Source organism: Hyperoodon ampullatus (genome assembly GCF_949752795.1).
Source record: "Hyperoodon ampullatus genome assembly, chromosome: 4".
Taxonomy (NCBI): domain Eukaryota; kingdom Metazoa; phylum Chordata; class Mammalia; order Artiodactyla; family Ziphiidae; genus Hyperoodon; species Hyperoodon ampullatus.
In genome coordinates, this window is record NC_136917.1 from 69096547 (window position 1) to 69124291 (window position 27745).

The following is a 27745-nucleotide window of genomic DNA, read 5'->3' on the forward strand; positions in this document are numbered from 1 at the left end:
CACTGAAGCACTTTGCGCTTGCAGGAGGAAAATTAAATTTAAAAGTTGGCTATTTATAATTATCATGTTCTCAGTTTAGAAAAAGCTAAATTGCATCTACTCTTTTGGTATTTAAGATACTATCTTTGTGAATCGTAAGGTCAGATTTCAGTACAGCAGAACGGCAGAACTAGTATCCTTTATGGCGTATCCATAAATGAGGACCACCTCGAGAACGTCTCCATTCTTGCAGTGCCTCCTAAGAGCTCCCCTGCAGCCATTTCCCATGGTCCAAGGAAAAATTCTCTAGGGAAGCTTGTGCAAAGGACACACGGAGGATGCAGTCCTATTTGCATGAACTTTCTGAGATTGCTTGCCTACATATGCTTCTCCTGGCTGTTCTCTCTGAAAGGGAGAATATGATTTGCTAAGAAAACCCCCTGAGCTATATGGTTCAGAAATTCATCTGGTGAAAATCTGTCCTTGGTCTTAACAATTCATCCATGATGAAAGTCAGCTAGCCTCCTTGGTAATACCTCTCTTAAACAAAGCTTCCTTCCTAAGGAACAGTAATACCCTCTTTTTTTTTTTTCAGCATCCTGGAATTCATAGTCTAGCATTTCCTCTCTTATATGCCATGACCTTTCTAAATATTAATTCCATTTTTTCAAAGGCTGATAATAATTGAACTCTAATAGACTTCTTCAATTTAGATTCCACTAATTCATAAAATTTAGGAAATTACAGTTTACCTTTGTTGTGCTGATCAAATTAAGATATGAAAATTTCTGGGGGAGCATTTATAATGCTTAATAGAACAAATTGTTCTAGTGTTTCAAAAGATTGATTTCCTTACAGTTGACAAGCGAACCTATTCATTAAAACCTCTCACTAAGGAGATAGTTGCTTGCTTATTAGTCCAGTTCTTTTCTGAGTCGTATATGTTCCTGTAAGTCACTAAGTGACACTTTTTCCTATAATTTTCTACTTCTGAGTTAGCTCTACCTCATACTTACTTTCCTTAAATAAATGTGGGTTCTTAGTATTGAATGAGGAAAATCTAAGTAAGCCAGTAGTTTGAAAAAATCTAAAAGTTTAATAGGCTACGTTTTTCTAGTAAAAAATTGAATTCCTTTGAGCCAGTGTTTCTTTGTAGATGTTGATGAATGTGAGAGACATCCATGTGGAAATGGAACTTGTAAAAACACCGTTGGATCCTATAACTGTCTCTGCTACCCAGGCTTTGAACTCACTCATAATAATGATTGCCTGGGTAAGTACTCAGTCCTTTATTGCTTCTCTTTCATTTCTACACAATATCCTGAAACACAGAATAAAGCCAAAGAATAAATATGTTTATTATTCAAATTGCACATGTGTGCCAAAAGATATGTAATATCATTAACTAATTTCTGGTTAACTGAAGTCACACTCTTGGCTTAAATAATCACAAGACCATCTGCTGGGTTGAATACTATGTCAATCAACCAGTCGGTTCAAGGGAAAAGGCCATGCAGAGGATAGTAAATATATTGGGACTGATTTATTGTTTGGGGTTATTTTTACCCCTTGGATGGGATCAAAGTTAGACCTGTTATGGTTTCATTGTTATTATTTCATATTTCATAAAATCCATTCTTGATTTACATTCAAACACTGACAATCTACAACTGAAAAACCCGTTGTGTTTTGAAATTTTATTTTCCGTCAGCCTTTGAAGCAAGGGATGCCTTTTCCCACAGAAAGAGTGCGTGGTGTCTAGGTTTCCAAATCAGCCCTCAGAAACCTATTTAATCTCTGTGAACAACTGTAAACTTTCAGTGGAAAATAAAACTGTCTTCTCTACATGGCACAGAATTTTAGCCTTTGCCTCTAACAGACAGTGATTGAAATAAAAATTGAAAGTGACTCGAGGAGGAGGAGGGGGTCCTGTAGTTGGTGGAGAAGATAGTAAAAGATATGACAACAAACACTGACAATATTTCATTTACCATGTGCCAGACACTATACTGGTACTTTACTACATAACATCTCTTAATTCACATTATCCTGTAAGGTATGTGAAAGTAACTCAGGCCTTCTACCTTAATGGAACCGTCACAGCTCAAACCCACCTCCTAATTTAATCCAATATATATTCCTCTCAGCTTTCTTTATTTTATAAAATTCTGCAACGGTGAAAAAATTTAGAGCTAACTAGACACTTTATTGAACCACCTTCTTGTCTGTAGTTTCTCAGACCCTTTGTACAGCCAGGGAGAATGAAAGATACAAATATGGCTCTGATCAAAGTATAATCTGCAAACAAACTAAAAAATTACTCAAACGGGATCAACCCTAAGCTTAAATGAAAACCTACCACTTAAGAACTTCTTTTTCAAATTGACGGAAAAACGTGTCAGCAATTCTAGAGTGTTTCTCATATAATTGATTTTTCTGTATTTTTGATATGCTTCGTTATTTCTCCTTTGAATATAAATATAGTCAGCTTACCTCCAGGTAAAGTTACCTGCAAACCGGGCGGTCCAGTTAAATCCGGGTATCCTCTTACCTCCAGGATGAGAACTATTTTTCAATTGGAAAGCATGGAAAGCTTCACCTTAAGCCTACAGGAGAGATCTGTGTGACCTTATTAGTCACCTGATCTTTATGATATGAGCCATTTTTCTCTGTGTTGATGAGAAATTGTAATGTAGGGTTTTGTAAATGTCTACCAATGAATATGTTTTTAAGTTGCAACTTGTGACAGAATATGTGTTAAGAGCTCTCTCTGAAAAGCTAACTCCTGTTTGCTTACAGACGTAGATGAGTGCAGTTCCTTTTTTGGTCAGGTGTGCAGAAATGGACGGTGTTTTAATGAAATTGGCTCCTTCAAGTGTTTATGTAATGAAGGCTATGAACTTACTCCAGATGGCAAGAACTGTATAGGTAAGTATGTACATAATAAACAGTCTTTATGTTGTTTTGTTTCGTAAAATAATGATGTGATTCCCCCCCACCCACCAACTTCGGGACACATTTGCATTTCATTTGGTCATCTGATTACATGACCAAGATAAATTTCATGGGAAATTTTAGTAAAAGGTATAAGCCAACAGTTGGGAATGACTCGTATGCAGTGTTTTTATTGGGATAGAGCTTCAGGCTATCCGTGTCTCAGTAAACGTAGACAAAGGAAAATTAGCCTCTTGCCAAATGAGTAATACTCAATATGTCAAAAGTCTCTGAGGGCATATTTGCCCAGAGTGACGTGGCAGATCAGAAGGCCTGAGTTGAATTCATGTTAATATCCTTTGGCAACAATCGTCTCATCTTTAAATCATTTTTTTCGTGTTTCTCTTTAAAGATACTAATGAGTGTGTTGCCCTTCCTGGCTCTTGCTCTCCTGGCACCTGTCAGAATTTGGAGGGATCCTTCAGATGCATCTGTCCCCCAGGGTATGAAGTAAAAAGCGAGAATTGCATCGGTAAGGCTAACGTTTATTTTGAGTCCGTGAGCTGTTTAGTATAATAAGACCTGGTATAGACTCTGTGGAAATATATTAAATCCAAACCACTGTAAGCATGCTGACCCAAGGAATTAAACATATAGCTGCCTACATCTGTTTTATTGAACCATCAGAAATGATTTGAAGGTGGAGTGGTGAGAATAAAGAATTTAAGGATGTGGGATTTTTCATTAACAGAAATCTTATACTAGTCAAAGAATTTTCAGTGCATTCTAAGCTTTTTTCCAAATGTCAACAGAGACTTTTTACTGAATTTAAAGTGTGTCTACAAAAATTGTAATCTTTGGCAACCAATTTTAAAACAGCTATTAAAGGTGTCTGGAGTCCTAGAAATGTGAAGCAGAAAATCTTGACAATGCTGTTGAAACATTTTTTTCCCTGGGAAGGCCACATGTCAAAACAGAAAATATTAATCCATTTGTCAGAACAGATGTTTTTCTGTGGAAACTCTCCTAGTGTACAAGAACGCTGTAACCACATCAAAAGTGAGTCCCAGAATTGCCTGGTGGACATGATGAAGACCGACCTTTTTACAGTTACTTTATTTCACTTTTGTACAAATTATTTTTAACAGTTTTGTTGAAATTCAGAAGCACCAGCATCTTAGTGTGGTTCTTCTAACGGATTAAGAGTTTTTTTTGCCTTTGAGTTACCCAGTTTCTTAAAAAAATTCTAAGTAGCTCTACTGTTCACACTCAAGGGACTTATATAGATGGAACTGAAGGAAACAGTTCACTTAGTTAAATTTAATTTCTTTTCAGACCATATAATTACAAATAATAGGTATCCCTAGTCATTCCAATTTGGTGTTTATATCTTGTCCCTTTTTTGTCTGATTTGTATAGTTCCTTGTAAGATTGTCTAGTGTTTTTAATACTTAAAAATAATTAATAATAATACTAGAAGCATCTTAGCAAAAACTTCCTTGAAAAGTTTAAGATCCTTTCTTTTATTTTCTTTGTTTATATTTAATCTCAATTCTTCAACATCCCTGTGATTCATCTCTTTATGGAGCAAGGACAGCAGCAGTGTGTCAGCCATAAGGAGGAAATAGAAATGCATATGTCTCCTTGTATCAGAAAGACTTAGCTACCATTTTTCTTAGTGAAAAAAATCTATGATTCACTTACATTTTTTTAAACCTCAGGAGTATTTCTTTATCCACTGATAAAAAACATCACTATTTCACATGTCGTAAGAATGGGTTTTTAACTAACTTACTTCACTGTAAGAATATTTCCTTCATCCTATCAATAGAATCTCTTCTATCAACTTTCCTAGATGAAATGCTTCCTAACGTGACTATATGTACACTCACACACACACACACACACATAAATCCATCCTGACATTCAGTGGACATTACAGTGGACACAGCATCTTTTAGGTGCTGGAAACACAAAAGGCAAGTTTTTTCCTACAGGTAACTTACTGCCTAAGAGAAAAGACATATTTCATAAGAAACCCCATTTTGTAAAGATATCCTTACAATTCAGCGTGACAGACACTGTACTGCCGTCTGTTCAGGATGTGGGATCACAGTAGGAGGCTGTGAATAATGATGGTGGTGGTGAGAGGATGACATGTCAGGAAGCCTGTCACAGAGGATTGGTGACATTTGAGGTGTCTCTGAAAAGTTGGACAGAAATTTACTAATCAAAGAAGGAAATGGAACAGAGAGGCATTTTGAAAAGAGAGGCAAAACAGACGTGGTAAGGGGCATCGATTGGCCAGCTCAGAAGATTGCACTCTGTGCTGCAGGCAGTATGGAGCACTGCAGGTTGCTTTAGAAATGATGTGGTACGACTCACTCAGTAAAATTCTGCAAATATAAATTGAGAATGTAGAATGTGCCAGACACTGTGCTAGACTAAGCTGAGGGTGCAGCAGTGATCCAGACAGACAGACACATCACATAAGAGTCACATCACATAAGTCCTCATGGAGCTTATGTTCTAATGTGCCTGAAATTGTGTAATGTTTATTCATTTAGTTAAAATAACCTATTAAATAAGCACTTCCAATGAAAAAAGGCCAAACATCACTGGTAAGGAATCCTTGTATATTTTAAGGAACCATTCTGGGGTCAGGTGGAAATGATAAAATTCTCAACACGTGTCTGAGTTCCACTAGTTCTACAGGCACAGATTTTCAAATAGGTGTGTGTTTTAGAAAACCAGCCCTGGTGGCAGTGTGAAGAGGAGAGAAGGAGATGCAGCAGTCCAGCTGGGAGATTTGCGATAATCCAGGCGGCAAATGATGTTGAGTTTGAATGTAGAGAGGAGATAGAAATTACAGGCCACATGCTGCTTGCATGTGAAAGTTGAAAGGTCAGGGAGAGGAATAAATGTGGTTCCAGGTCCCCAGTGTGGATTGCTGAGAGGGGCATCATAGAAGGGGACCATTGCTGAGGATGCGATGCCTGTGAGACATTGAAGTGGTCCTGTCAGGTAGGCAGGTGGATGTAAAAACACCCCCAGCGGTCAAGTCTGGAGAGCTAGAGACCGACTTGGGAGTCTGGGGCATAAGGTTGATTAAAACTGGATGTAATCTTTGACTTTTGAGGCAGTAACACTTTATTTTTTAAAGATAAGTTAAACGTATACATAATACAATGTATTGTTTCATATTAAATATCCAATGGCTAGTGAACTGTTAAAGTGTGGACAGATTATTTATTTTCAAATATTAAACAATGTTTTGATTTGATTAAATCAATAAATTATCCTGCTCTTCTGCAGATATAAATGAATGTGATGAAGATCCCAACATCTGTCTTTTTGGTTCCTGCACCAATACTCCTGGGGGCTTCCAGTGCATCTGTCCCCCTGGTTTTGTATTGTCTGATAATGGACGGAGATGCTTCGGTAAGTTTTGAAATGGCTTCTCTGTCATAATTGGCCCTTAAACTTCAAAGCTAGACAGTAAGCCATGATTCAGTGTTTGTCACTAAAAATATATGTCTCTGGCAAATACATCATCTGTAAGTTTAAAATGTAGGTCTCAGATGTATATGCACTGTACAATTTTTAAGGTACTTTGAATTATTGGCTCTATTTCTACATTTTAAAAAACTTCATACTAAAAGAAAAATTGTTATCTTGTTTCATCATTTTCATTCTGTTGTTGGCATAGATTTTTTGTACATTGGTGAGGAGTTGCTTCTGATATGATGTAACCTACTGAAAATTACCTAGATTGATTTTGTTAGGCTATAATGTAACAGTGGGGGAAAAAAAGACATGGAAATCATTTTAATATTGAGCATAATTTGTCAAATTTCCTAAGCACATTATTAAAATATTGTAAATATTTTAAAAAATTAAATATAATTTTACAGAGCGATCAGTTTAAACTGGCAAGTGTTATCAGCAATTGAGGATTTCCAGACCTATCTTTTAACTGCTAATCTAATCTGCATCACATGTTCAGCCCATGAGAAATGTTCTGTCGGAAACAGAGTTTTGTACAAATTATTCCATCTTTTAAAATGACCAGTAAGGAGGTCTGTGATGTTTGCTTTCTTGATTAGATACTCGCCAGAGCTTCTGTTTCACAAACTTTGAAAATGGAAAGTGTTCCGTACCCAAAGCTTTCAATACCACAAAGGCGAAATGCTGCTGTAGTAAGATGCCAGGAGAGGGCTGGGGGGACCCCTGTGAGCTGTGCCCCAAAGATGATGAAGGTAAGAGCAACAACTACATAAAATGCCAGTTTGCACTAGTTTGGGACTGTCTGGCAGAACCCAGTTGGACTATGTAATTTATGAATATTTTGAGGATGAAATTATCCCCTCACTTATAAACTTTAGTGGTTCAGTGAGCAACCTAGTCTCAGGAACTTCTTTCAGCTTTTGTATTCAACATGTGTACATGCAGGGAGTTACCACGTTATTTCATTTCTCCCCCCAAGGCTAGTATTACTTGTTTTGAAAGGAATGAATTTGAGAGGTGCAGGGCAAGAGATCCAAGGAGGGGATGAAAATTATATTCCAGATTGCTGTGGGAGTACCACATGGGTATTGTATCCCACGCTGTGGCTCCCAGTCTCTTATGTGAAGTTTTGAGAAGCTGAGTCAACACAATAGCCATTTGCAGAAATAGACCAAGAGCCTCACAGATCTAGTTAGCACAGCTGAACGGTACGATTGTTCCAGCAGGCTTGGAACTGGCCTGGTCTGTAGGCCAGAGGTAGCTTCTGTGTGTAATGGGCAGAGAGGCGCTTTGGCTGACCAACATTAAACAAGCAAGCAGACAGAATCAGACACCCTCCATAGGTGGCACTCTGGGAGAAGCTGGACAAGCTCAGGTGACCTCTAAATATGCTCAGCGTTGCTTTTGCAATAAATTATAAAAATAAAAAGACTCTTATTAAAAACAGCCTTGTAGAGGAGAAGTAAGCCTAATTTCATGTATTATCAATAATCAGTTAAGTTCTCTGATAGTTGAGGCTCTTTGATAATGGGTAGTTTGTGTTTTTCTCTGTAGTGGCGTTCCAGGATTTGTGTCCCTATGGCCATGGAACTGTTCCTAGTCTTCATGATACCCGTGAAGGTGTGGTTTGATATATTTTATTTTTATAGTCTTACATAAGTATATTTTTGTACATTTATTTTATAATCCTGCTGATTTTACTGTATAACATAGTATATTGCATTTAATGCACAAATACAATATTTATTATATATTTATCGTATGCACTATATTTATCATAAGACTATGTTGTAACATGTGAAATACCTTATATATTTCTCTGATAAAAGAAATGTTTATATGTTTAAAAACTTTTAAGGCTCTTTTGAATAGATATATACAGTTTGGGCATATCTTTTTATGTAAGAAAGTTCATGGGTGATTCTGTATTTTAGATGTCAATGAATGTCTTGAGAGCCCTGGCATTTGTTCAAACGGTCAGTGTATCAACACAGATGGGTCTTTTCGCTGTGAATGTCCAATGGGTTACAACCTTGATTACACTGGAGTACGCTGTGTGGGTAAGTGCTGACTCCACATTTCACACTTTGAAAGTTCTGTTTTCTTTCTTATATTCAGCAAAAGGTCTCTCAGGCACCCTGGGTGGCAGTGGGATTTACAAACCCAGGATAAGTAGCTAGTAACTGCTCTTTCTTCTCCCATTCTACATTTTCCAGTTGACCTGGTTTATGTGAAGATGGCGAGAGTTGCCCAACCTCTGCCTTCAACCAAATATACAAACTCTGATGTGTCTAGAGATTTACAATTGCCAAAACCACTAACTGGGAAAGAGATCCATTTTACTTTATGACTTTCCACTTCTGCTCTGGTGGCAGAAGACCACATCCCTCCCTGGGTTTGTGTTTTTTTTTAGGGCAAGCCACAGCTGTCTGAAGCCTCAGATCACTGCACACTTGATCTCTCGGGGTTCTCTGCCCTGCATAAAGGCCAGCCAGTCAAGGCCAAGGGGGGTTGCAAGAGTCATGTGTGCCCTGCACAGATCTGGGACATGTGTGAAGGCCAGATGGATATTCATGGGCATACTCCTATAAAACTAAACCTTCTCCAGATTTTGTGGCACTTTCTTATTCTTCTTTTTCAGATACCGATGAATGTTCAATTGGCAATCCCTGTGGAAATGGGACGTGCACCAATGTTATTGGGAGTTTTGAATGCAACTGCAACGAAGGCTTTGAGCCAGGGCCCATGATGAATTGTGAAGGCAAGTGATACTTTTCTTTAGTATTATTTCTTCTTGATATAGAAAGGGTTTTTCATGTCTCAGCTTTTATTTATACTATTCTGACATTCTCTTGATGATTATATTTATCACAAACATATTTTCCTTTATCTCAGTGAGCATAGTTACAAAAGCTACTTTAAAGCCCTTGTCTGATAATTCCAGCATCTTGGTCCTCTCAGAGTTGGCGTCAGTTGCTTATCTTTTCCCATGAGATTGGGTCACATTTTCCTGGTTCCTAAGTAATTTTGGATTATGCCCTGGATATTGTGAATGATGTCTTCTGGAATCAGTTATATTATTTTGAAGAATATTGATGCTTTTGTCTTAGCAGGCAGTTAACTTGGATAAACATAAAAGTGGACTGTCAGACCTATGGAAGACAGTGGTTCAGATTTCAGTTCTGCTCTTTAAACCCTAGTGGCTAGCTTCTTTGATTTTGGCCTACACATGCATGGTTAAGTCAGCAACTTGGGCTGTGTTTATGCAAAAAAAATGAATAAGGTATTTCTCTACCTCTGGTCCTCTCATTTCCGGGATTCCTCCTCATTCTTCAGCAGCCTTGGTTGCCCCAAGGCTCCCTCACCTGAATCCTCCTGGACAGAGGCTCAGAAAGGTTCTACTGAAGATTTAGCTGCCAGGTGCTGCTGTCAGGACTGGTGCTATCCACAGGAAAAAAATACTTGAGAACCTATTCTTTGCCTGTTGTTTGCTGACTTTCAGCTCACCACTAAAAACCACTTGAGGTGTTGTTTTTGTATTTTTTTCAGAGTTTATAGTTATTATTTGTTGGAGGATGAGTTAGGTGCAAATACATCAGTGTTTATTTGAGCAAGTAATTAGAACTCTAGGCTGAGCACATGCCTGCCTCTTTTCTTGATCAGATATCAATGAGTGTGCCCAGAACCCACTGCTGTGTGCTTTCCGCTGCATGAACACCTTCGGGTCCTACGAATGCACATGCCCGATTGGCTATGCCCTCAGGGAAGACCAGAAAATGTGCAAAGGTAAGGCCACAGACAGGGGAGTAGTTAGCACTTTATTTGCCATGCTGGAAATATATTTTAATGAGTTTATGGTTCTCAGCTGTCTTCTTTAGAGCTTTAGAGAAATGTATCTGACAACATTGCTGGTAGATTTCCATATCTAGATAACAAGATACTTGATGGTCTGTCCAATAAAGTCAAAAATAAGATGTCACACTCTTGAGCTCTTATTAAAGCAAAGATAGCCCTTTCCTGAACTTCTTATCTTTAGGACCAATGCTGAAATTTTATAAATCTAGAATACAGCCAACAGTTGAAAAAGACTGGGCTCCACCTTCCTCTGTTACATAATAAGAGCCAGAAGACCAAAAAAGTGACTTAAAAATACTAAAAAATATCCTGTTCCTGAAAATTTCTTACTTCTATGTTTTTCCTGTTAAAAATATTTTATAGACCTGGATGAATGTGCTGAAGGGCTACATGACTGTGAATCTAGGGGCATGATGTGTAAGAATCTGATTGGCACCTTCATGTGCATCTGCCCGCCTGGGATGACCCGAAGGCCTGACGGAGAAGGCTGTGTAGGTAAGGCTTTATGGGATGGTGTCTTCTTATTTAATACTCCTACTCCAAGACAGATTTACAGTGCTATTCCCAAATCATCCTAACTGCAAGCCAGCTATTTTCCAGCTGTTTCAAGGCTGTGCTATATAGCTAGATTTCTTCGATCTCAGGGTCCATGCTAATACAATAGGTTCTGGATAATACAGTGGAGATTATGCCTGTCCTAGAATATATGCCCTCTTGTTTATCATCATTCTCTGTCTTGTAAATCTAAATCATTAAATTTAGAAGTGTGGAAAAACTCCTTGAAACAATGCTACTTACTTATGTAGCAAAATTAAAAGTATGAGTTAATATTCTCGCTTTTGTGTCACTCCATGAATGAGAAGAGTAATGAGGCAGGTAATCTCCAGAACTCTGTTACAGGCTGGGTATTTCTGTGACTTAGCCATATTTTTTAATGTTTTTGGACCTCAGTTAATTCATCTATAAAGGGAGGAGGTAGGGCTGGGACTCTAAGATGACCTCAGGAATTTGAAATGTTATGATTTTATGATGTGTACTGAAGTATCACGCCATGTAAGCTGGTCATGGCCACCCCATCCAGTATCTCAGCACTTATTCCCTAAAGTGTTGTCACCTGGGGCACTGCAGCCCATGACACAGTCTTCCTCCTCCTTGAGAATAAGTGGCTCCCTTTCTTTAATTAAGAATCTGCTGTGCTCCCTTTTTAACCTCCAATACCCGGAAAAATGTGGATATTTTTGGAGGAACATTTGAAGATTACTAATAATTTCTCATTTGGGAAAAAATAACATAATAATAGTATTTCTTAAATCTATTAGTGATTGCCTGGTGCTAAGAGTCAGAATGGAGAGTGGCTGTAAACGGTCACTGGGGATCCTTTTGGGAAATGGAAACGTTTTAAAACTGGATTGTGGCAATGACTGTATGACTCCGGAATTTACTAAAAATCATTGAAGTGTACACTTAAAAATGGAAATTTTGTAGCCGGTAAATAATACCTCAGTAAAGTTGTTTTTAAAAATGAATCTACCGGGCTTCCCTGGTGGCGCAGTGATTGAGAGTCCACCTGCCGATGCAGGGGACACGGGTTCGTGCCCCGGTCCGGGAAGATCCCACATGCCACGGAGCGGCTGGGCCTGTGAGCCATGGCCGCTGAGCCTGCGCATCCAGAGCCTGTGCTCCGCAACGGGAGAAGCCACAACAGTGAGAGGCCCGCGTACCGCAAAAAAAAATAATAAAAATATAAAAATAAAAATGAATCTACCATAGGAAAAGAAACATGAGGATGTCCACTAAATTTTGATTGTAGTAACCACCAAAAAAAAAAAGAAAGAGTAGGAAACAACCTAAATGCCCATCACAGGACGACAGCTAAATAAATGTGGCATGGCAATGCTATGAAACCTTACAGAGCAGTTAAAAGGAATAAAATAGATATGTGTATGTACTGAAGTAAAAATACCTCTAAATATTTAGTTACAGAATAATATATACAATGTGTCATATTTTAAAGAAAACTGTAAATCATACAATATGTTTTCTGTAGGTACATATGCAAGCCAGTAAATACACAGGAAAAGATTGATTTATTTATCTATTTTTAACCATTAATTCTTTATTTTTGTGTTTATATTGCAACATCATATTGGAATACAAAAGCTTTTCCCCAAGGCCAGCGTGCTTTCTTCCACAACAAATTACACTCCAAGTTCTCACTATTGATAACATATATTAGTTACAAGATGTGCATGCAAAAGCAAAATATGATTTGTGTGACTTAAGGCACTGTGAATATTTAATAAATTTGGTGTAATGAATATTATTAGGAGAGAGAAATGATTTGAAAGTAATAAGATCGATGATGTAACAAGAATCAAGAGGAATATAAGGTAATTATATCATTTTACTGTATTCAGCAACCAGAAAAATCTGAATTTTAGCTATCAAACTGGAAAAATATGGTGTATTATTTTCTTTGCAAATAGCCAAATAGATTAAAAATTAAAAGACTCTATTAGGTTCATTATACAATATGCAAACTGTAAAATATTATTAATCTTTTCTATCATTACTAGGTTTCTGTGGCAACTTGGAAAATCTTATGCTCAAGAGAAATTTCCCAACATTTGTTTGCATTGTCAGGAAAATTTTTTAAAAAGAAAGAAAATAAATCTAAGATTTGTAGCAATCAGGTCTTTTTAGATATGTTTCAGTTATACATTTTGAATTACAAAAAATATAACATTAAAGCAGACAAGATCCAGATGGATACTAAAATTAGTGGGCAAAAATTTAAGAGAAAAAGGATATAAACGCCAATTTGTAGAAAAAGAATTACATCCAGGGACACTATTGAGATTAGAGGTTACTGGTCTGAAGTGAATTCAACTTTATGTGTCAATTTTAATTTTTTACAAAAGAGTGAATTCCTGAATTACGTATGTAATATTAAATTAATTTTTAAATGTCTGCAACAACCCATCAGATTATAATTGGATTTCATAGTTTCTTTTAATCTAATAGATATTTCATTCAAAATCCACTACTTAATAAAGTTAAAATAGATCACCTTAGAGGTTTGGTTATGCAGTGGTTCTTTCAAAAACACTGTTTTTCTAAGATCTGAAAACACTGTTCTTACAAGATCTGAACACTAAGTTAAACCTAGACTCCTAAGTCATGTTTATAGAGTAATATATGTTTCTCAAAGTGTATGAAAGGGTAGAAATAACATGTATGGAAGACACTGTTACAATTCTGACTTCTTACACGTGAGATCCGTTGTAATTTTCTTTTTTTTTTTTTTTTTTTTGGTTGTGTTGGGTCTTTGTTGCTGCGTGCGAGCTTTCTCTAGTTGCGGCCAGTGGGAGCTACTCTTCGTTGCAGTGCACAGGCTTCTTATTGCGGTGGCTTCTCTGTTGCAGAGCACGGGCTCTAGGCACACAGGCTTCAGTAGTTGAAGTACGTGGGCTCAGTAGTTGCAGCGTGCGGGCTTCAGTAGTTGCGACGCACAGGCTTAGTTGCTCTACGGCCTGTGGGATCTTCCCAGACCAGGGATCGAACCCATGTTCCCTGCATTGACAGGCAGATTCTTAATCACTGCGTCACCAAGGAAGTCCCCATTGTAATTTCTTTTTGTCAAGTTCTCTCAGGGATTCTCAGTGCCAAAGGTGTGAAAGGAAAAGTAATTCAAGACTTTAAGATACATCAAGTTATCTTTCAAGTATAAAAGCTGTACTATATATCATCAAACATGGCAGAACTCACTCAGTATATCCAACAAAAGCCCTTCTTGAAAAAAGTAATTCAAATCAGACAACTAAAATACTAATCAAAATAAAGGTATCGGACTTCCTTGGTGGTGCAGTGGTTGGGAATCCGCCTGCCAATGCAGGGGACACGGGTTCCAGCCCTGGTCTGGGAAGATCCCACATGCCGTGGAACGGCTAAGCCCGTGCGCCACAACTACTGAGCCTGCGCTCTAGAGCCCGTGAGCCACAACTACTGAGCCCACGTGCCACAACTACTGAAGCCCGCGCGCCTAGAGCCCGAGCTCTGCAACAAGAGAAGCCACCGCAATGAGAAGTCCGCGCACCGCAACGAAGAGTAGCTCCCGCTCGCCGCAACTAGAGAAAGCCTGTGCGCAGCAACAAAGAAGACCCAACACAGCTGAAAATAAATAAATGAATAAATGAATGAATAAAAAAAGCTAGAACACAGGGTAGAAAACCCTTATTAAAAAAATAAAATAAAATAAAATAAAGGTATCAACATTAGGGACAGGATGAGATCAAGAAGGTAGACCTTGAAGCCTCAGATTCTAGAAATAAGAAACACTATACAATTTTTTAAATCCATAACTCAGTTTAATACGTTTGCATATACTTTAAACTTTATGCAATAATTTTCCTAAAAGAAAAAAAAACATCTTTAACAAGAAATATCACAGTGAGTTTCAGAACAATAAGAACAAGTGAAAATCCTTAAAGCTCCCAAGAGGGCAAAACCAGATTTCCTACAAATGAACCTTAATACTGGGTAAAAGAAAACAATGGAGCATCAGTATTTTCAAAACATTCTAAGGAAAAATAATTTTGAACTAAAATTTTATATCCAATCTAGTGATAAAGCAAACAAAAATATGACATTGTCAGAAACGTGTTGTAGAATATTTATCACCCACATACCGTCTCTGAAATGATTACCAAACTATATTCCAATATATTTTTTAAAGTTAATTCAAGAGGAAGTAGTAGTATACGTGAAACAATGGTAAGCCAAGAAACCAGTAACCCTGATTATGTGGTTTAAATAGATGCTGGTGGTCCATAAAAACAAAAGCATAACAAACCAAAATTTCTCGACCACATCAACATGGCAGGTGACACAGGGAGAGAAGAGAAAGAACTCATACCAAGGTACTCGTTATGGTCAGAAGCTTTTGAAACAGATACCTCTTGATATTAATAGAAAAATATTCATTAAAGTATATGTTGAAGTTGTTTCATGGTTACCACTGGAAGAATAGAAGATTACAACTTCCAGACATGAGTTAGGGATGAGAGGAGGGCAGAGAAAACTAGACTGATCGAAGAAATATTGAGAGAAGGGGGCAATAGCATGGTAAATATAAAATAATATAAAATGGCAGGCAAGAGTCCAAACATATCAGTTTGGAAATAGTTCAAATTTCTGTTAAAAGGCAAATGTACTTTAAAAAATTCTTTTACAGTGCAGCTTATTGTTTTTTACAAGAAATGTACCAAATCAAAATGTGAGCTAGATTGAAAATAAAGGGGTAGGACAAGATATTCAAGGAAAATGCTAATAAAAAGCAAGCACATGCAAAATAAATATTAACAGATTGAAGATTGAAAAGTATAGACATGAAAGGAGCAATTAATCAGAAGGATTTAATTGTCATGAGTTCTCATGCTTCTGACAACATTGATTTGAAAAATACCTCAAACAAAATTTACAAAATATCAAATAAACACAATAAGTAAGTATATAGGGATTTTAATAAAACAATTTGGCTCTAATATATTTATTTATTTATCACCAACCAAAAGAGCAGTACGGCCTAAATTCCTTCTTCCATTAGCTGCCCTTAACACACTGCTCCGCTCCTGTGATTTTACTCAAAGTCAGTCTAGGAACTTGTCCTTTATCCGTGGCCTAAGTGCCCTTTTACCCTACTCTCCAGCTCTCCCTAACACCTACCCCCCTCCCCTGCCCTCAGCCTCTCTCTCATATCACATAAATTGGCATCCTCTTCCCCAAAGTTCTTTCTCTCCTTGTCAGTAATCCCTTTTGGAGGCCAATTTTCTAATTGTCTATCAAATATCACCTCTTCCCCGAAAAGAGGAAGAGGAAAAGAAAGAAAGGGAAAAAAAAACACTTTGTTAACAAAGAACCCATCTTGGAAGGATGAGGTAAATTTAAAAATAAATTAGTATTCTATCATATTAATATTTTGGTGAGGAAGTTTTAAATATGGTATAACCCATTAGAAGATAAATTTGTAAATTATAATTTTATAGTCTACTCATGATTCACATTATTTGCTTTTCTAAAGATGAAAATGAATGCAGGACCAAGCCAGGAATCTGTGAAAATGGGCGTTGCGTTAACACTATTGGGAGCTATAGGTGCGAGTGTAATGAAGGCTTTCAGTCAAGCTCTTCAGGCACTGAATGCCTTGGTAAGTTGATAAACGAGTATATTTTACTTGGTAAATAAAACATCTGTTTTGTGACATCATCACAGAAGAGTTCTACATATGTATCCTTGTCTGCTAAACAGATTCCCCAATCTGAGTAATCCACGTACCTCTTCCTTAAAGGTAGACATCTATTAAAATGACATATTTGTATATGTATGTGTTGTACCTACATCTATGCTTAATGTAAATAACCATCTTAAATGGTCTTTCCAAAATTAAGATTAATTAAGCTCTATGGAAAATGTGACTTTAGTAAAACTTACATCAGGGGATGATTTAATTCCAAAAGAAAATATTTGCTATGTAAGGTAAGCTTTGCTATATTAATGATATTAAAGAATATGCCACATTTCAGAAATTCAGTGAAAGTTGATTTTTATTTTATGGTACAGGAAAATGTTTTACAAAATATTTTCTTTTGGAAAATATAAGTCTCAGACATTTTAATGATAACATGCATACATCATAAACCATTTTAGTTAATTATGAGCAGGTGTAAAAGTATGGAGTAGTAAAATTTAAGGCAAACAGAGAAACAGCACTCATCACTGGATTTGGTGCAAAAATAGAACATTTCAACTACATCAGATTGTTCTCAAAATGCTGTCATCTGCTTCAAATCCTAGGAAATTATTAGTCAAGAAATTGGCTATTGTTGTCTTAAATCTAGACCTTTCTGGAAATAGAAAAGATAACCTACAGAAAAAGTGTTCTTTTCTGTTCATATTAACAGTTCATTAGGATGGTTCTTAAAACCACATAAAAGGTCTCTTTGCCTACTTATATCATTGAAATCCCTTTATTTATAATAAAAAAACTACTTAATCCAATGTTTGAGCAGTCTTTTAGATGTCTAAAATACAGGAGATTAGATTGAATATGTACCAAAATTATAACATAGTCTAGAATTTGCTTTTCAAAAACAAATCCTGTTGCTCATTTGCTTATTTAAAGGGAAGTAATTTTCTTTGATTTTCCTTTTATCTGGATTCTACAGGAATGGTAGTTTACTATCACTTAGCTGCAGATGAAAAAAAAAAGAAAAATCCCAAATCTATTTCTTAAGTATAGTTTCACTTATTATTAAATTTAATAAACTGTGTTTAGTGAAAGAGCACTCCATGAAATTAATCTCCAACAAAACTTTCTAATCAGTGTCTTAAACATTGTCTTAAAAGAATATTTAGCTTTTAAGAAAGTATTTCTAAGGAGAACATTGATTGTCCTATTTAATTTGAAGACCAAGATGTCAGTTCCTTGACATTGATGCCTATTAACTACACTGTCATTTCAGACAATCGACAGGGACTCTGCTTTGCAGAGGTATTGCAGACCATGTGTCAGATGGCATCCAGCAGCCGTAACCTTGTCACAAAGTCAGAATGCTGCTGTGATGGGGGGCGAGGCTGGGGTCACCAGTGTGAGCTCTGCCCACTTCCTGGAACTGCCCAGTACAAAAAGATATGTCCTCATGGCCCAGGATATACCACTGATGGAAGAGGTAAGGAGTTGAGGAAATTCATGCATATTATTAACACAGTGAACATTAATTCAGATTAATTTGAAGGAAGTAAAATAATAGCTAAAATATGTGTGAGTATGTTGTGGTTGTATATGCTTTTCACTAATGCTTCAGAGACTTTAAAAGGTATAATCTTCATATCAAATCTAAAAGGCAGAATCTATTATTATTCCTATTTTAAAAGATAGAAACTGAAGCACAAAGCTTAAACGATAAATCATTTTCCCAAGATCACAGCCTTTTTAAGGGATGGACCAAGGAATGGAACATATCTGTCTAACCCCAAAGGCCATGTATAACCCCTGAACTATACTTGCTTCATTTAAATAAAGGTTGCTTGTTTGTTTGTGTGTAACACATTTGTTTGAGTGTACGCAGGAACTCATTCTGTTTGCAACATATTTACGAACCAGCAAGTCTCATAAATGATTAGTAGTTTCCATTTTTTTGGTACAATCAGTATACTAATGTCCTAAAAATATCATTTTCCTCTATTACTGTACAGATTCTCGACCCTGTGCTTGATTACTTTGCTAATGAAACCCTTTCTTCAGTCTAATACAAGTATGAATTTAAAGCCAATCCATGGTATACTATCACAAATTCCAAATTAGTTGAACTTCAGAGGGGTAGCTTTCTAGATTCCAAAAAAATAATTCATACTTAGATTGCAGAACGAGTAGACTTCAGTGGGGCTTTCAACATAGCCTTCCTTTTGTTTACCTCTTCCTATCACTTCAGATTCTCTTTTTTCTCTCCCTTCCATGTTGCCACTGGACTGAATGATGAAAAGTTACACCAGCACAATTATGAATGTTGGTTCTTAGTGATCTGTCAATTCCTTAATTTCTCTTAGTTTCTAACCAGTTTTATTCTTGCATCTGTATTAAATTCCATTTGTTTTTGCCTTGGGGTTTTTGGCGCACAGATATTGATGAATGCAAAGTTATGCCAAATCTCTGCACCAATGGTCAGTGCATCAATACCATGGGCTCCTTCCGGTGCTTCTGCAAGGTTGGCTACACCACGGACATCAGCGGAACCTCGTGTGTAGGTAAGGCGAGGCGAGGTGTCTCTGCATCTGGGTGGTGGTTTCCTACATGTCATTTACTGTCAGCAGAGTATCTTTATTATGGAGCTTTGGAATGTACATTTTGTTAAAAAATGCCATTCCTTTTAGCAATGTGGTTCTTAATATCATAGGAGTTGTCCAAGGCCTTGTCTAGTAATGTGAGACACAGAATTGTTCAATTCATCAAAAAGTCTGTGCAATTAGGGAAACAGAAATTATTAAAAATATATTTTCAACATTTTATGTTTAATTTAAAATGTATAAAGGCACGTTTGTTTGTCATTCTTTTAATGAAAGAATAGGACTTTTGATTGTGAAATTGTGTGTTTGCATATGGAGAGAGTGCTTTTTGCTTGTTTCTCATTGTGGTTTTTTTGCATAAAATATACCAATTAAGCATCATCTAAAATTTCCAGTTGCAAAGCAGTCTCAGTACAGAGACCTTCTACATTTTTACAATCTCTTTTTCTAATTTATTTTATTGTCTCATCGACACCATTCTATGACAATTGGAGGGGGTTGGTAGCTTGCCTTTCTGAGTCTTTCCAAAGCATTTAGTTTTCATTAGAGAAAAAAAACTTTTCTCCTTCATATTTCATCAACTTGTTTTAATAACAAGCATACCTGGCATGAAAAGGTTAAGAAAAACCAAACTAAATCTTAGTAAACATTCAGCTCACTTGTTTGGGCAAGACAGTGATAGAGACTAGGCTATCAATCATGAGCTTTAACATTCTGTGGGCATCAATCAATGTGTTTTATGGGGGAAATGGAGGTGATTTGCTATCAGAGTCCTAGCAGAAAGAAGGTGGCATATTCAAATGAGGACAGTTTATGGAGACTTGTTTTTGACAAAGAGACAGTATATAAACGTGTGGGCAGAGTGGGCAGAAACTACAAGGGATAATGCTGAGTGCTGGGGCTGTACCACCTCTGGGCCAAAGATAGAGGGAAAGATTGAAACTTAGAAGAGGGAAGAAGTTTTGCCCAGAGACCTGCCTTGAGAACATCTGTGACCTCTGATCCCACCTTGCGAGGAGGGAATTGAGGAATTAAGGACCAGCCTGAAGACAGAGGGCAGGAGAGCCTGCTAATGGTGTCTGTGCAGTTCAGCCTCCTGGGCCCGAAAACGGGGTGGACCAAGTTGAGGACTGCATCTGAAGGGGGAAGTGGAAGACTTCCAGCACAGTCTGTGATGCCAAAAGATTCTTAGGGGAGTGTCAGCTAAGAGAGTTTGAGAATCTCTGCCACATCCACGTGTCAAAGGAAAGAAACTCTAGCCTTTAAGTTTATGATTCTCAAGCTGTAAACCAAAGTACACCAATCTAAAAAAATCTAGTGTATTTTTTTGAACCCAGACAGTTGTTCCGGATATTATAATATTTGCCCAAGACACGCTCGACAGAGTAAACCAGTAAATTACTTTAGAGAAAATTGTTCTGTGCCTCATTTCTATTTTCCATTTTAAGTTGAAGAAGAAAAGAAAAAGATGAAGTGAGAATATGGAAGGAGGAAAGGGACTGGTTTTTCCTTCTAACCAATAATTTAATCCTCACATCACTTTTGCTTAGATCTTGATGAATGTTCACAGTCCCCAAAACCCTGCAACTTCATCTGCAAGAACACCGAGGGGAGTTACCAGTGCTCCTGTCCTCGGGGCTATGTCCTACAGGAGGATGGAAAGACATGCAAAGGTGAGTGAAGAGTCTGCGTTTGTGACCCTCTCTTTTTTCAGATTCAAAGTCAGCTAATCAGGGATAATACTGTGTGTCTCACCTTCACTAAAGCACATCTTCCTAGTGACCATTTTATGATTCATAGAAAATTCTACCAAAGGACACATGCCAGGAGGCAGAGAGAATTAAAACCTGGGTTACAGTGGTTTGCTTCTTACAGCAAACCACACAAACTGAAAAAAAAATTAAATAATACAGAAAGCTATAGTGAAGGAAGAGATTGAACAACTAAAATAATACTTATTTTGTTGCTTACTTGAGATTTCATTTCTCTAAACTATCTTTATTACACGTTTACTGCAGAAGATTGAAAATGAATAGGTAAATTTAAATTTTTGCTTACATAGTATTAGTAGTAATTATCAAACTAAATTAGATAATTAAAAGAGCTTCAATACTATACTCATATGTTCAATTTTATAGTAAACCTCATCGGTATGAAAATAATGGACTGAGGAAATTTCTGTCTAATTAAATTTTCGAAATACAGTTTATTCTCAAGAAGATGAAGTTTTATTTCCAAGAAATACCAAAAAACAAATAGAATAGAATAATAGGAAGCAATATTATTCTCTTGGCTCTACTTAGTGAACCATTATGAGTCAATTTAATTTTGCACGTTGTTTAAAGTTCCAATCCAACCAAAATCAGATTTTGAGTTTTCTGTCAGTATAGTTCAAATACTAGTTCCATTTATGACTAGAATTATAGATGCTGTGTTTTTGCTTCTTCTGGTATTTATGATGGTGTTTTCATTTGGATCCTGAGAACCTGACTCAGCATTTGTGTTAAGACCTTCATCAATTTTCAGATTCTGTTTTATTTTTGTTTAATCCCTTCTTTAATAGAAATAAGTGACCAGACATGTACTAAACTGTGCATTAAATACAAGAATTATAACCTTTGGATATTAGTTTTGAGAACAGTTCACGAAGACCATTATGATTCATCCTTTCAGTTCTTTATTTTAAGAAAACTTTGTGGTATGTATCACCTTAGCCATCCTATCATTGTAGCCCATAATATTTATACTGCTTAAGTATGTGAAAAGAAACCCCTTGCCATATGCATATGGATATCTACAAAGCTTCCAACAGAAATCTAGACAAAATACTCCTGGTGGCTTCCTGATTTGCCAGATAACTTTCCTCCAATTTTCATAGGCTTCTCTTTCATTGCAGACCTTGATGAATGTCAAACGAAACAACACAACTGCCAGTTCCTCTGTGTCAATACTTTGGGAGGTTTTACCTGTAAATGTCCACCTGGTTTCACACAGCATCACACTGCTTGTATTGGTAAGACAAAACTACAAAAGGGAAATTTTGCAAACTTTTAGTAGAAGCCTAAAACTGTACTTAAAAAATGGTAGAATAATGGCTCAGTATTTACATTAAAACCAATCCCTCATAATTAGTGGTCTAAAAATGTTGTTAATAATATATATTTTTTTCACTAGAACAATATCCAAAGGAAAAAATCCTGTATAGTCCAAGCACATGCACACCAGGTGTATTCCAGGCAATGCCTTTATATTGCATTCTAAATATAACCATGTTTGTTCAGATAAAATATGATTAAAGGCTCACTATAATTTAGAACATGCTAATGAACATGCTGGGTTTTTTTTTTTTTTTATGTTAGAAGACACACAGGTTAAGAGACTTTCAGTCTGTACTATCGAAAACCATGTCCTCAATTGACCCAAAATATGCTCTAATTTCAAATCTCTTGAAATATATTTTTTCTGACCATTTTTGCCTTTAACATGACCATGAATAATGGTATACATTTCCCTAAAATTCTGTTTTCACATCATGAAACTTAGGCTTTCATACTTCACTTTTTACTTCATGTAGTAAAATTTGAGTCATATAATAAGTGGGAAGCTTGACGCTCTCCCACTTTGTGCTTTGCTAGACAACAATGAATGTGGGTCTCAGCCTTCACTTTGTGGAGCAAAAGGAATCTGTCAAAACACCCCTGGAAGTTTCAGCTGCGAATGCCAAAGAGGGTTCTCTCTTGATGCCACGGGACTGAACTGTGAAGGTGAGTTTATTTGCTCAAATATTCTTGTTCTAATAGAGCAAACTGTTTTCTTTTAACTTCCAAGCCACTCAATAAGAAATTGAGATCATCTCAAAAGAAAAAAAAATTAACAAAATAAAACCCAGAAATTGAGTTTTTTGTTCATAAATTTTCATATATCATTTTGGGGGCAGAGGAAAACCTTAATGTGATGAAACAAAAATTCTGTGAGTACAAATTGGCTTCTAAAGTAACTGTTTACCTAATTACTGATCTACAAAAGAATTGAACTGAAAAAGTATTCTGTACCTAATTTAGTTTACAGTAGTGTATGAGTATACCAGAAAAAAATTGGATGTCTGTTCCATGATACTTGAATGTGTAAATGTTATGTGTAAGACAAAGAACGAATTATAGAGAACCGAAAAAATGTACAGAAAGCTCTGGGGAAAACTGATGGCGATTTTATTTGGTCTGAGACTCCTGATTCACTCTCTTTTCTACAAAGGGCATTTCCTATAAAGTCTCTGTCACAATAGGTATTTCCTATTAAGTCCAAGGGAACATTTAAGTGAGAATAAAATAAGAATTTGCCTGTGGTCAATAAAATATTATATTGTTCTTCAGTATTTCCATTGCAAGTGCTAGCGTATGAGACAAATGTACTAGGATTGGTAGCTTTTACAAAATGCTCATGCCGGAGGTTCTGAGAGCATATACATCCCCTTTCTATTTTTATATACAATTGTAATTTTTGTCTTTATTGATATTAGTCACTCTTTAATTAATTATTCTTAGAAATGTATGATTTTGAATTCTAGAAATATATTCAAAATTGTTACTATTCTCTAAGAATTACTCAAAGTTTTTTAATATACTCTAAGAATTATAGGACTTTTATATGTATCTAATTTTCCAAGAAAAATTCAATTTAAAAATTTTCTATTTTAATATTTTGTATTCGAAGTCATTGAGACTTTGAAAGTATTCTAAACATACAGCTGCTTGCCATGTGTGGGTTTGGCTTGTAACCATCCACATAAGATATCATTTATTAATTATCCATATAAATTTGTTACGCATACATCAGACATGCCAATTTCATTTCACTTTTTATGGGTAGGTTTCAAAGCCTCAGTTGTCATTCCAGAAGAGTATGCATGTCTGAACAAAGAAATTATTCCATATGTGTCATAATACTATATCGTGTCTAAAAATAACATATTTAGAATACTTTAAATTTGCATCTAATTAATCTTGAATGGTAATAAAATTTTTTGTGTGCAAACCATTATACTTTTTAGGTATTTCTGTAGTGCTTGTATCTTCCCAAAAATGAGGATTATATGTCAATCACTTTTGAACCTACTGGAATATATAATGCAAAGATATTTATATCATTTACCAAATAAATCATACCGTATGTAGTTAATCCATCCAAAATGCACAACATTTGTGGTTGCTATGGTTGATTTGCTGACATTAAGTTGTTATTTAGAGCACTGACGTGGCATGGCTGGTGGATAGCATAAGAATGATGTGGTTTCTTATCTCAGAACTGTTCTCTGCGCCACCACTGATTAATAACCATGTGACTTGGAAAAATCACAGCCCCTCAGTATGTCTTATTTGTTTGTTCCTGTGATAATAGTTACCCCAGGCTGTGTTTGGAGTTCATTTAAGAATAGTAGAAGAAAGGTTACGTAAAGATCTTGCCGGGATTGTTTTTGCAGATGTTGATGAATGTGATGGAAACCATAGGTGCCAGCATGGCTGCCAGAACATCCTGGGAGGCTACAGGTGTGGCTGCCCTCAAGGATATATTCAGCATTACCAGTGGAATCAGTGTGTCGGTGAGCACTCGCTTGTTACACAGCATCTGCTTTTCTCACGTTAAAGTATCTTTGAGTAAAAAGAACAAACAATAAAGACTGGCATTTCAGTGTAGACCTTAAACCCTAGAACTTAAAAACCAGTACTTAGGACTGATGCATGGGGATCCATTAAACTAGTCTCTGTACATGTGTGTATTTGAAAATATACATAGTAAAAATGTTAAGTACCTAAATGGTAACTCAACTAGAGCTTTCATAATTTTAATTTTCTGCTAGGTGTAATTCTAAGTTTCTGAAGATGGTGTCAAGAATCATCATCTTCACATGCTAAGGTCAGAGGGTTTTTATCGGTAATTTAGTATCTTTTGATTTGGGGTTGAAGGATTGCCCATCCATCCCCCTCATATAAATCTAAAGGGATTCAGATCAACTTAATGAGCACCATTCATCTGTGCTCTCCAGTCACATATTTAATGAAGAGGCTAAAGGATTTTAAGGTAGAAAAAGTACTAGTTACAGCAAATTCTATTGAAAACTCCATACAAAAGTGTTTATAAAATAAAATCTGTAGGCACTCAGCTCCCTTTCTTGCACTTGATAGAGTCATGGAAATTCTCCTTTTAAGGCGGGATTCATCAAAGAGAACTTTACTCTCTACTTGAATAGCTGGCTAACTTAGTTAGCATATGCCTAATTTCTTGGCTCCATTTGAATGCCCTTCATAGAGGCACCATCCAACACAGTGTGACATTAGATGCTGGCACAGCAGAACAGAAAGGAGAACAGTGGTCCTGCTGAGAAACAGCGGGGTACTTCCTGTTTCTCTGTAGTCATTTAAATTACCCCACGTGTATTTCAAATATTTTACTGTGAGCAATCCACTAAATAAATTAACCTGATTTTATCCTTGGTGATCTTCTCAAAAGAAATTTCTAATGACAGTTTAGTGAATTGAGAAAATCAAGACAAATTTCAAAGGAGGGAAAGCAACTCTGAAAGTCATCGCAAGTCTGCTGTGGCCTTGTGCCAGGTTAAAGACAGATGCTTAGCCACACCACAGATAGACACTCGTGGGGGAAATGCAAAAACCACTAATGATCTAGGAGTTAAGGACAGAGTTTGAAAGGATTATCAAAATGATGAGTTAGGCAGTCAATCAAAATAACTTCATAAGTTTAGTTTACTTCTTTTCTCTTCATAGAAAAAAAAATGTCACAGAAGTTGTTAATGCCCTGATTTACTGATTCATAAACAGAGATAAAGTGTAGGCACACTCTTCAGAACATAGGGAATGGTACTTTTTTAGATAGCGATTAAAACAGATTTTATTGTGTTGTTTATAAAATATGAGGCCCAACCCTCTATTTGGTTAACACCACGGGCTTCTTGGTTAATTCTACAGAACTTAAAGCAAAAGAATGATCCTCTAATATTTCACACACGTCAGCTTAACTAAAATTCTTGTTTTTAAAGTGATCATAAGTGGAAATAGGAACATGTATGGAGTATCAACTCAATTTCTAAGTTTTTAAGTTTCCTGGAGTTTCTGTCTGTAAGCATTTAGTGCGAAAATAGCCACACAGGTTTTCACTGAATTTGGTCTGACTTAAAGTCAGGGCTATGTGATGTATCCCAGTTCTTCTTGCTGGGATCCTTGGAATAGGCACTCAGGCAAGGCAGTCACCCCAAAGCAGCTCACGCTGGAGTCCAGCCAGAGGCCAGTGTGCCTTCGAGTCAGGAGAGACCCCCATGGGCAGAGGGATAAGTGGTTTCAAAGATGAGTTCAAAGCTAAAGATACATAAGCAGATATCCCCAACTGCAAGAATTAATTTGTTAGCTTGCTCTGCTAAAATGGGCCTCTGTAAGCAGCAGGCCCCTGGTAAGTAAGATGAAGCAGGGGTTTAATTTGAAAGATTCGAGATTCTTCTGTGCAGGGTTGAGCAGTCCAGCTGGTCTCTAGTAAAACTGCTGATTTTCTTGCCTTGAACCCACAGAACACAGTTGGAATTTTAACTCAAATATATGGCAGTAAGAGAATTAAACAACCCATTGGGAACTAATAAAAGCAACAAGTTAGCAAAATAACAAGCATTCTAACAAAATGCAAAACGAAAGGCCACAAATCGTTTTTATCTGTCACTATAGGTATGAAATATCTTCAGTTATTCATATGATTGAGGGGGGAATATAGTATGAAGTATTTCAGACAGATTTAAGTGGGGTCCCTTGTAAAAAGACAAAAATGTTAGTGCATCAGATAACTTAAGTAATATTAAATTGTAAACCTACAATGTTGTTAATACTACTACCAATTTAAGAAAAAATGATAGTTCTTGTAAGTGTTAATAATGAAAAAATTTTTTTAATTCAAATGAATACTTTCAGAAGTTTCCAGCCAGTTACCACAGAACATTTATAACATTCTGGTACGTGGACTGTACAGATTTAGGTAACATTCTCAAATATATGCAAGCATGACGATTATTCCAAATTGAAAATAAGGGAACATTATTAACATTTGCATATGATTACTTCTTAGTATATGAAGCTTTGGGTTATGTGGTGTCAGCAACTTCTAGTTCCTTGTATGTCCTTTTCAAAATAACTTGAACATGGTTTAGTGAGGCTTGAGTCAGCTCAAAGTAGGTCTCAAACAGGAACATATTTTCAAAGTCAGATTACCTAAGCCTATAGAATTATGCTGTGATGTACGATTATAGCATATAAATGTGAAGTCTATCCTGGTGCTTCCAAAAATTTTACCTATTTAAAAATGTTCTTGTCAGTGGTATGTTTAAAAGCAATTTATTCAACTAATTGGTTTTGCCTGGTAATTTTTCTACCTAACACAGTGTCGAATACTATATTCATAGCAGGATCATTTTGTTAAATTATAACCTAACTCACATTCTCCATTAGGAGAGAAATACCACATATAACTGTCAGATTTAATTATAAAAGCAGATGAGCCGTTGAGGCAGAATTCCAAGTCTTTCGTATGTAGAAATAAAATAGTTATATTTATGTCATAGGTAGCCTGGTTATTAAGA

The 27745-nt window shown here is 36.4% G+C and overlaps 1 protein-coding gene across 1 annotated transcript in view; it reads left to right on the forward strand.

Annotated features, from left to right (window-relative positions):
- Positions 1-27745, forward strand: part of FBN2 (fibrillin 2) — a gene marked incomplete at both ends in the record, with an annotated part of 228924 nt that overhangs the window by 195833 nt on the left and 5346 nt on the right. The window contains 17 exons of the mRNA XM_079704022.1: positions 1136-1252; positions 2779-2907; positions 3326-3445; positions 6229-6354; positions 7020-7172; positions 7975-8040; positions 8355-8480; positions 9062-9181; positions 10084-10206; positions 10639-10770; positions 16355-16480; positions 17796-18002; positions 18952-19077; positions 20667-20789; positions 22013-22129; positions 22752-22880; positions 24593-24712. Coding sequence (XP_079560148.1) covers positions 1136-1252; positions 2779-2907; positions 3326-3445; positions 6229-6354; positions 7020-7172; positions 7975-8040; positions 8355-8480; positions 9062-9181; positions 10084-10206; positions 10639-10770; positions 16355-16480; positions 17796-18002; positions 18952-19077; positions 20667-20789; positions 22013-22129; positions 22752-22880; positions 24593-24712 — 2160 coding nt within the window. The remainder of the gene's footprint in view (positions 1-1135; positions 1253-2778; positions 2908-3325; positions 3446-6228; positions 6355-7019; positions 7173-7974; positions 8041-8354; positions 8481-9061; positions 9182-10083; positions 10207-10638; positions 10771-16354; positions 16481-17795; positions 18003-18951; positions 19078-20666; positions 20790-22012; positions 22130-22751; positions 22881-24592; positions 24713-27745) is intronic.